Raw genomic sequence first — 10,440 nt, 5'->3', positions numbered from 1 at the left:
GGCAGTTCTGAAGGCAAAAGGGGGTCCAACCCGTTACTAGCGTGGTGTACCTAATAAAGTGGCCGGTGAGTGTAAATGATAATAATAATAATAAATATTAGCACATAATGGTTTATGAAACTTATTTAATTTCACATCAAATAAAACAGCAGTTCAGAGCAAAATTCCTTTTTATCATTTTAAATCATTTAATTGAATCATAACTGGACCATAAAGTGATTTTATTAATTTAGGAAATATCTGGCCTTTTTTATATTATGTAATATTGCCATTACCAATCAGAAACACTGCTTTTATTATGAGTGGTTTGCTTTGATCGATAAAAATAAGTTATGCAAAATTCTCTGAAATGCTAAAAAAATCATATCCATTGGTCATTTAGCTGCTTGATAAACTCTATAAAAGCAATTAAGCATTATTAACAGAGGCTTGCATGAATGCTGACTACAACATCATATCATGATTATTTTTATTGTTCACATTGATAATATTGGATAATGGTGTGGCCTTAAGTGAATGCTTTATGCCATTTCCCATCAGCCATATACCCCGGCTTCCTCTTAAACCAGGGGTCCCCAAACGTTTTTCTTGTAAGGGCCACGTAACTTTTCCCTTCTCTGGTGGGGGGCCGGAGTCAGTTTGTAACAGAAAAAGTGTGACTATTGCAGGAGTGCCTAAATGTAAAAATTTATTGTTTTCCAGAAAGCACAATCAAATAASCCTCTCTGGGTTCTTCACAGTATGTATTCTGCTGAGCTAACAGTCCACCTTTTAGCTTTGAGAGTTTGTTTGCTCACATTTGGCCTTGTAAGCTATCATACTTGTCTTTGTGACAGGATTCATAGTGTCGCTGCAGATTGCATTCTTTGAATACCACCACCGCCTCTTAACAGATGAACAATAATAATAATAATCGTTTTTCCACTGCAGCTTAAATGCCCTGCATTCTGAATCTATTTTTCTCTTACCTAATCTTTTCACCATTATTCCGTTCTCTCTCTGAGAGGGGCGGGTTTAGGATTTTTTTGGGGGGGTTGCCAGATAGGGGCACAGACGGCAGAAGGGTGGAACAGAATGTCATGTTATACAGTCATGGCTGAAAGTGTTGGCACCCCTGAATTTTTTTCCAGAAAATTAAGTATTTCTCCCAGAAAATTATTGCAATTAGACATGTTTTGTTATACACATGTTTTTTCCTTTGTGTGTATTGGAACAACACAAAAAACAGAAGAAAAAAATGGTAAATTTGACATAATTTTACACAAAACTCCAAAAACGGGCCGGACAAATTTATTGGCACCTTTTCAAAATTGAGGGTAAAAAACTCTGTTTCAAGCTTGTGATGCACATTCAAACTCACCTGTGATAAGTAACAGGTGTGGGCAATTAAAAAAAACACACCTGAAACCAGATAAAAAGGAGAGAAGTTGACTCGACCTTTGCATTGTGTGTCTCTGTGTGCCACACTAAGCATGGAGAACAGAAAGAGGAGAAAATAACTGTCTGAGGACTTGAGAACCAAAATTGTGGAAAAATATCAACAATCTCAAGGTTACAAGTCCATTTGCAGAGATCTTAATGTTCCTTTGTCCACGGAAGTTTACAACCCATGGCACTGTAGCTAATCTCCCTGGACATGGACGGAGGAGAAAAATTGATAAAAAGTTGCAACGCAGGATAGTCCGGATGGTGATACGCAGCCCCAATCAAGTTCCAAATAAGTTCAAGCTGTCCTGCAGGCGCAGGGTGCATCAGTGTCAGCTTGAACTATCCGTCGACATTTGAATGAAATGAAACGCTATGGCAGGAGACTCAGGAGGACCCCACTGCTGACACACAGACATAAAAAAAGCTAGACTGCAGTTTACCAAAATGTATGTAAGTAAGCCAAAATCCTTCTGGGAAAACATTTTGTGGACAGACGAGACCAAGAAAAAGCGTTTTGGTAAAGCACATCATTCTACTGTTCACCGAAAACGAAATGAGGCCTACGAAGAAAAGAACACAGTACCTACAGTCAAATATGGTGGAGGTTCAAAGATGTTTTGCTGCCTCTGGAACTGGGTGCCTTGACTGTGTGCAAGGCATCATGAAAACTGAAGATTACCAAAGGATTTTGGGTCGCAATGTAGGGCCCAGTGCCAGAAAGCTGGGTTTGCGTCCTACGCCATGGGTCTTCCAGCAGGACAATGACCCCAAACATACTTCATAAAACACTCAGAAATGGATGGAAACAAAGTGCTGGAGAGTTCTAAAGTGGCCAGCAATGAGTCTGGATCTAAATCCCATTGAACACCTGTGGAGAGATCTTAAAATTGCTGCTGGGAGAAGGCACCCTTCAAATATGAGAGACTTGGAGCAGTTTGCAAAAGAAGAGTGGTCCAAAATTCTAGTTGAGAGGTGTAAGAAACTTGTTGATGGTTATAGGAAGCGATTGATTTCTTTTATTTTTTCCAAAGGGTGTGCAACCAAAAATTAAGTTAAGGGTGCCGATAATTTTGTCCGGCCCATTTTTGGAGTTTTGTGTAAAATTATGTCAAATTTGCCTTTTTTTCCCTCTGTTTTTTGTGTTGTTCCAATACACAAAAAGGAAATAAACATGTGTATAACAAAACATGTGTGATTGCAATAATTTTCTGGGAGAAATACTTAATTTTCTGGAAAAAAAATCAGGGGTGCCAACACTTTCGGCCATGACTGTATGTGTGTATGTATGAAATAGTTACTAACTAATAATAGTTAATGAAAATAGTTCATTACTAAGGAACATTTTATTGCAAAAGTTCAACTTTATAATCAAATATAAATACACATATACGAAAAAAAAACTAAATGCTCTCTGGTACTGTTCTGGGGGCCGGACCAAATGGGGAGGCGGGCCGTAGTTTGGGGACCACTGTCTTAAACTGTTTCTTACAACAAAATGCACACGGAGCCAGACAAGCATCTAATCTCACATCAAATCTCTCTGAGCTGGCAGAGCGAGAAAACCTTTCCAACACAAACTGTGGCCACCCTTCAAGGTCAGGTCCGTGTGGTCCCACAGAAGCACAGCCGAGGGGCTTGAGGGCAACCACAAGAACAATATATAACTAGAAAAGAGGCAGGAAGCAGGTGTGGCTTAAAATAACACCAGCAGCTTCATCTGATACCTCAGTCAATATGCTTTTTTCTTAATAAAAACAAATCGTTACTAATAAAATATGCTCCTTTTACATGAGCTGCTGCATTATTGGCAAGTTACTATCCAGGTTCAGGAGGGCTTTCACGCACTAACTCTTAAAAAACACAGAGAAGCAATAAAAGGTGACAGCCAAAATGCAAATTCTGAAGCTGCAAAACAGAATGCTGATTATATCCAGAAGAACTCCTAATCAGAACTTTGATCAGATTTAAGGTTTTACACGACGCAATGATTAAACTTTGCAGCTCAGAGGGAGAACGTGACAGAAAGAGTTTCACAGCCACTTGATTAATCTACATATAAATCAAAAATCAAAGTCGAGTGTTTCTACTTTTCATGGAAACACTTCAGAGGTGCGTTTAAGACATGTTTTTTCCCTCCTTGCCACAGACAGGTTTAACCAGGGAGACGGGGCTCTCAAGCAGGAGACAGGCTTCCTTAACGACAGTCAAGTGCTCCAGTCTGAGTGAGCTGCTGCCCTCAGATCTGTCTGGTGCATCATATTCTCACCTATTAGATTTGCCTTGATTCAGGTTTTCAATAAGCTCCGACTGCAATAAAAGTGAAAAACGCAAGCGCTGCTCTTGTATCTTGGACAAACGTCTGCATGACTGCAGCAAACAGAAGTTATTTACTTTTTATTTTTATTGCCTCCACTATGAGTTAATCGGGTCATTGGGTTCAATTTTGTATTTAAATGCTCCACATTGTGGAAAAAAAAAAAACTAAATGTTCACGGTAGGAAAACTCATTAACGTTATTAAAATGAAGCTTTAGAAAAGATAGCTTTTATCTCAATAAAATTAGAATTACAAGGAGCTGTTAAAGTGCCTTTGACATCAAATTTTTGTAATAAACATGAATGCATTTTTGGAAAGATAACATTGAAAACATATTGCAAAACACATTTCGCATCACTGAGATGAACGGTTGTTGAGATATTTGCATGTGAAGTAACAGGAAGTGATGTCAAAGGGGAATGTAAGCATGAAAACAGAGCGTTGTTACAACAGACTGTAGAGAAGAATCTGATGTTTCTTTAGATTATTTTTAGTCGCTATAAAATAAAAACAAAGAGTTAAAGTTTAAATAATTTTGTTTTAATAAACAGAGACCAACAAGTTTATTTTATTAATGAGCTCCCCTTTGATGTCACTTCCTGTTTCACTTTGGCTGAGCAGAATTCAAAAGAAAATAGGCCAGTTCTGTGACAAAATGTGTAAAATCATGTGTACTATGCCAGTTTTCTTAAGTATAAAGACATTTTCTTTGACTTTTTTGTATTTGAAGGATAGGCATGTCACAGGTACTTTAAGGGAAAAGGGACAAAACCCTAAAGTGAGGCTATTCAACTGGTGGCCCGCGGGCTGGTTACCAAAGTCCGGTCCACCAACTGGTTCATTAATCTCTTAAGCCCAAACCCCTGGTTTTCTACTTTAATTACTACAAGTCTGCACTGAAGGTGAGGCGAGGAGGATTTGTTTAAGCAAGTAAACAGATTGAAGAAATAAAAGTGTGTTTGATCATTTTAGTGGCAGAAAATATCTCAGCTTCGAAATATTTCCTACTTTATAAAAACAGTTACGAACAAACATTTTATGACTGTCGAAAGATAAGGAACTGTCAAAGACCACACCCAGATTTCTGAGACCATTTTTCACAAAAGGAGCTAAAAAAGCCAAGTGTTGTCCGATTACAGGGATTTTATCATCAGGGGCGATAATAATAATAATAAGAGTCTCAGTCTTGTTTGCATTTCACTCCATATAGATGTTGTTCAGCAATAGCTTGATTTCTGACAGACAGTTACTGAGTTCAGAGTTTGTAGATCTCTGAGATTTGAAAGCAACAATACAATTGTTTGTCATCTGCATACAGATGAAATGACAGATTACTGTAACGTTTTGGAATAACCCCTAAAAGGCAAAAATATGATAAAAAGAGTATTGGGCCCAAAACTGAACCTTGAGGTACCCCACAAGACAGCGGTGCTACATTAGAGTAAACCTGATACGTAAAAACAGTTTAACACGGCAACAGAAATGCCAAACAAATCTCTGTCGGCTGACAAAACCAGTGTGATCCACGGTGTCAAAGGCTGAAGTTAAGTCAAGTGTGTAGTAGTGTAGTAGGGAGTGCAATTGCTGTATGTTTGGCCCCTGAGCTGTTGGCCTGCAGTAACTCTGACCCCAGAATAGCCCCACCCTATAGAGTCACTCTTCTTACCAGTTTTAGCTTCTCTTTCTTTCTTTTGCCAGCTGCCGACCCCGAGGAGCTGGGGCCGGACTCCGGGCCGACCGCGTTACCGTCATCGTCCGCCTCCCCGTTGTCGTCGTCGTCGAAGCACCACTCGGGCAGAGCAGGGGCCGCGGGCGCGTCCTCCTCGTCGCCGTAGCGGCAGAAAAGCTCTTTGAGGTAGTCTCCCTTATAGATCCCAGGGGCCCGAGCCTGGGAGAAAGCAGCCACGGCTGCCTCGATGCTGATAAGAAAAACACAGGCGTGGGTGTTATTTTGGCTAAAACTTCATTAGAAGTACTAAAATATATACAGCTGAGCTGGTTGTTTTTCTTTTTTTAACTGAAAAGTATTATATGTTATCAAAGATGGTTCATAAGGGATCAGGTAATCAGTTAAATAATGAAAAAATAAGGATTTTAAGTATTCAGAATTAATTCCTGATCAAATTTAAATGCAGAAAACACCAAAACAAACAGAAATGAAGTTTGTCTTGTTTTTACCATTTTTAAGGTTCTCACTTATTAGCCCCTTTCACAAACCAGTTCCACAGATTTACTGCCAAAACCAGACCCTCTTTTAGGACGCTTCTGGCATTCATAAATCCCTAACTGAGGGACCTACATCTAGCAATACGAAGAGCTTTCATAACTGAAGCCAAAATCATGAAAATATCGGAGGATAACTTAGCGAGGACCACCTGGAATCTTCAAATCGTGTGTTGGACATCTCATGTTCTTAACTCTGCAGCTGGCTGGTTGCAAAGATTACATTCTGTGAACATAATCCCAGTTGCCCTAACCTGGGCAAACATCAGCCATGTCTATGCTTAACATGTTCCACTAATAGAAATGTGGCCTATCAAACTACAATGCCAGCCTGCTCTTTCATTTTTGGACCTTTACGGCTCTGCTACTACCTCGTTTGGTAGCTCAAATGCGTAACAACTTTATTCAATCACACAAACATAAGGAAGAGGCCTCTTTGGAGCGATCTCGCACCAGGGTGGCCTCAGTTCAAAAACTCATGGATTGTGTAGTGTCCAAACTCACAGACGGAGTCGTTTTGAACCAATAAGCCTTCTATAATTGAGGCCATTGGTAAATAATTGGTGCAACAACAGTCCATAAGGGTTGGCCATGCACTGGTAGTTGGGATGCTGTGATATCATCAATAATACTGGAACTGCAAAGACAACTAGAACAAGAAAACAGGAGAAAATGTTGCTATCTCTTCAACTGAATGGCCTCATCGAGATTTGGATTCACCATTTGGTTTCGTTGATTTTTTTTTATCTGATGGTTTTGTGGCAGACTGACAGACATTTGGCTCATCCAGTCACCAGTCAATGCAATATTTTGCCCTTTTACAACCAGCTTTCAGGGCTTCTTCACAGCTCTGTGCATCAAAACAGTTCTTGCTGCTTCTCAAATGGACACCATTTGAAGCTTCGCAGCCTGAGGGTGGTTTCCTTCATCTGCTCATGATCGGGGAGCAAAACTTCTGAATGCAAATGTCACACATGGATTCAACTTCAGGAGCAAAATGCATGAAATTATACTGTGTTCACATACTAAAACGGAAAGGTGCAAATTAAAACACACTACGTGGTTTTTTATATAAATCTCAAAAGCTGTACGCACCCAGACTAGATCATTTCCACTCCTGAATTGATGCTCCCTAATTATTTTGTTTGGATGTTCATATAAAGAGTGTTTGTGTTGTAATCTAAGTGAAAATATTTATCCTAATCACACCTTCCTTAATGAGGATTTAAAGTGACTCTAATTCCAACAACAGTCCAAAAATCAGTAATAAAAATGGACCACTGTTGACAGTTGAATAGCTGAATTATCTTGCAGCACTTTAATAGTGGATGACAGCTGAAAATGGTCTGAGAATATTTGTTTCACAGGAAACTGTGGGAGGTGGGAGGGTTTAATTCAGCCTCCACGTCTCCAGAGAATCTGCTTTCTCTGTCGGCTGCCCAACCTCAGAGCAAAGGCGCATCCCACCCTTTCTGCTCAGCTGTTTGAAATCATTTCTGTCTGTGACAAACTTGGTCACTCTTTTTACTTCTCCGGCCCCCGTGAGGCTTTGTGTGGATTGACGCTGACAGATTACACTCTCGTGGCGTGACACATAACTGCCAATGAAACCCGAGTTATAACGCAACCCGCTGGGGAGAGTCTGGGCTGGATGGTCGGAGTTATCAAGCGAGACGATTGTGAGGATTCTGCAAAGACTCTCGTGCGTGTTTGAGTGATCGGAGTGTGTCAGCCCTCACCTCCAGTCCATCTTCTCCACCAGGTATGCACATATCAGAAAGCCTGTTCGGTTGAAGCCATGCGTGCAGTGAACACCTTCAGGAGACAAAAAAAACAAAAGAAAACCGAGGTTTAAAATATTCCACTGAAAGAGAAACGCACCTTGCAAAGCATCTTTTCCTCCCTATCTGTACAAAGAACTTTGACACAATTAAATTAATTAGTAAAATAAGAGCAAGCTTTTAAAATTTAAACAAAGGTTGAACAGTTTCCTCCAGTTTCCTCCTTTGAAATGAGTCCATGTTTTGAGCAGGGGCATGAATCTCCTCTCTTAACCCCCACATCAAATATGTGTCTAAAACCAGATGTTGGAAAGTCACAGGAGACCCAGAGATTGATGAATCATTCAGGGAGAGGTAACATAAAGGGCACAAACACATAAATGAATTAAAAAGAAAATCCAGCTCATTTTTTTCTTGAAAGATAAGAAAGTTATTTCTGTAACATCAAAACAAAAACCTTCCACAGGAGCAAGTCAGTTTCCCAAACACACGGTCTTCAGCAGGTGCACAGGAGAATTCAAACCACACACAATAAAAACATTTGACTCCAACATTTGCCCAGGTTGGAAAGACTGAACAGCAACGCCAGCGCAGACTAAATGAACCAACATTAGGGATTGCACTTAGTGGCCCAGGTGTTTAATTTGGACGTGTGTTCTGCAAAGATAACAGACCTGGATCGGCAGCTGGCTGAGGCCAGGAATTTATTGAGATTACTTCAGACATTCTGCTGCAAAGCTCAGACTATAGGTTTGGCAAAACAGGCTGGAGTGAAACAGAAAACCTGGAGAGTAAGAGTGCCCCCTGCTGCTGCAACTGTGAAACTGCAGGATTGACTTTTTTTGCGCGTTTGATAAAAAAATGGCTAGAGATGGCTTAAAGGCAAAAATATTATGAGAATTTCATTTTTGCGCTACCTTTTCTCACTTAAAATGTTTTGTTTTTACAATATCAAAATAAAGCAAGAAAATGACCCAACTCACCTCCTAGACGTGATTTAAAGCTGTACTGAGCTCAATTTTCAATGTGTTGAAGTAATTGATCAAATAAAATTGAAAATCCAAGTCAGTATAACCTTTAAAACACACATTTCACATCACCATTATCATTAAAACACCTACTCAGCCTGTATGTTTGAACTCCACCATAAATCAGAACAGGGCATTCTGTTCATGTACACATTAATAACAAGGTTTAAGCAGCCTGAATAATAATATTCTTATTATGACTGTAGGCTTGGAAAATGTGTTGATTAAAAAGCTGTGAACATTTGTAAACAAAATAAGCAACCAGCATTTCAAAATCTGGAGTAATTCTGCCCTCTGCTGGACAAAATACATATAGCAACAAAGAACTAAATTGTGACTCCTTTGTTAGCGACTGATTTATTTACATTAATAATAAAATAAAATAAAAAAAACAGCTGGAAGTCCAATTAAGTGCTCAGATCTTATGTGAGAACTTAAGCAAAGTTTAAAAGTAAAATAAATGTATAAAACAGTAACGTAAAAAGAAAATTCTTACCGATGAGTTCTGTCGGGTTCTTTTCTATGAAGTGCTCACAGAACCTAATGAACGTTGACGTTATGTCCTTTGAAGGGCACTCCCCGTGGCTTTAGACATACATAATAACAGTTATCAGAACCTTAACATAATAAATCAGAATATTTAGGTTTTTTTTGTGACAATAAATCTGCTCGTACCCTTTACACTGAAGCTTCACGTATTTGATTCCTTCTTTTTCAATGTCGTTGCGATCATAAAAGCGAGTTGTGTTTGTCAAGTCTATAAGCAAACCCATTTTCACCTGAAAAAGAAAACAAAAGCACAAAATGAAATAAAGGCTTTCAATAAAACTTTAAACACTTTTGTCTTATCTTAGCTGAGTGACTTACTTTGAGACTTTTTAAATAGTTGGACAGCATGCTCGGGTGAAACCGGTTCTCCTCGGCAACCTGGTCATCATATCTGGGACCCAACATTGTTTTCATCGGTAGGAATTTACCTAAGAAGAAAAAAAATAATAAGCCACCGAACTGTCATATAATATTTTCATGGTCAAGATAACCGCTGCCCACTTTACCCTCTCAAAATAGTTTAATAAATGGAAAAAATGAGTGTCAAAATAATAAAAAGTACTAAGACTTAATGAAACTACTTACAGATAAAGACTCATAATTCTGATCTAGCAGCTTACATGTTGTCATAATTATGAGTTATAAATAACTATCATAAGAATTAAGAGGACCTTTTTGAAATCACGGTAGTGTAAAAAAAGTTTAACTATAACAAGCACTTACTTATTGATAACTAACTTTAGTAAAATGAATTCTTATTATTGTTTATTGTAATTACCCATGGCAGTAATTATACGCATCCAGTTTTTCCTAACCATGTTTAGTGATACATGAATACCTAATAAATGTGATCGACTGCACTGAAATTAAAGTATTATTTAAAGTGCTGAAGATACCTGCAGCAACCAATAACCTTTGCTTACATGGTTGTTTGTTTTGACACTTGATGCTACAGCTTGTCAAGTCAGCAATACATTGTTTTAAATCATATAATCATCTGATTTTAAATTAACATAAACATTTATTACAAATTAGGGGTTCCTTTGGGGAGCTGAGCTGGATTTAACATCAGCAAATAAAGCAGCACACCAACCTTTATACCTTTAACCTTTATA

At 38.7% G+C, this 10,440-nt stretch overlaps 1 protein-coding gene across 1 annotated transcript in view; it reads right to left on the bottom strand.

The window, feature by feature from the left end:
- The window catches only part of rngtt (RNA guanylyltransferase and 5'-phosphatase), a 105,976-nt gene that overhangs the window by 94,775 nt on the left and 761 nt on the right, over positions 1–10,440 (bottom strand). The window contains exons 2-6 of the mRNA XM_014019989.1: positions 9,644–9,753; positions 9,452–9,555; positions 9,273–9,361; positions 7,707–7,782; positions 5,411–5,663 (exon numbers count right to left, since the gene is read on the bottom strand). Coding sequence (XP_013875443.1) covers positions 5,411–5,663; positions 7,707–7,782; positions 9,273–9,361; positions 9,452–9,555; positions 9,644–9,753 — 632 coding nt within the window. The remainder of the gene's footprint in view (positions 1–5,410; positions 5,664–7,706; positions 7,783–9,272; positions 9,362–9,451; positions 9,556–9,643; positions 9,754–10,440) is intronic.

Source organism: Austrofundulus limnaeus, unplaced genomic scaffold, assembly GCF_001266775.1.
Source record: "Austrofundulus limnaeus strain Quisiro unplaced genomic scaffold, Austrofundulus_limnaeus-1.0 Scaffold237, whole genome shotgun sequence".
NCBI classification, from domain to species: Eukaryota; Metazoa; Chordata; class Actinopteri; order Cyprinodontiformes; family Rivulidae; genus Austrofundulus; species Austrofundulus limnaeus.
This window is presented reverse-complemented; position numbering and strand designations above follow the sequence as displayed.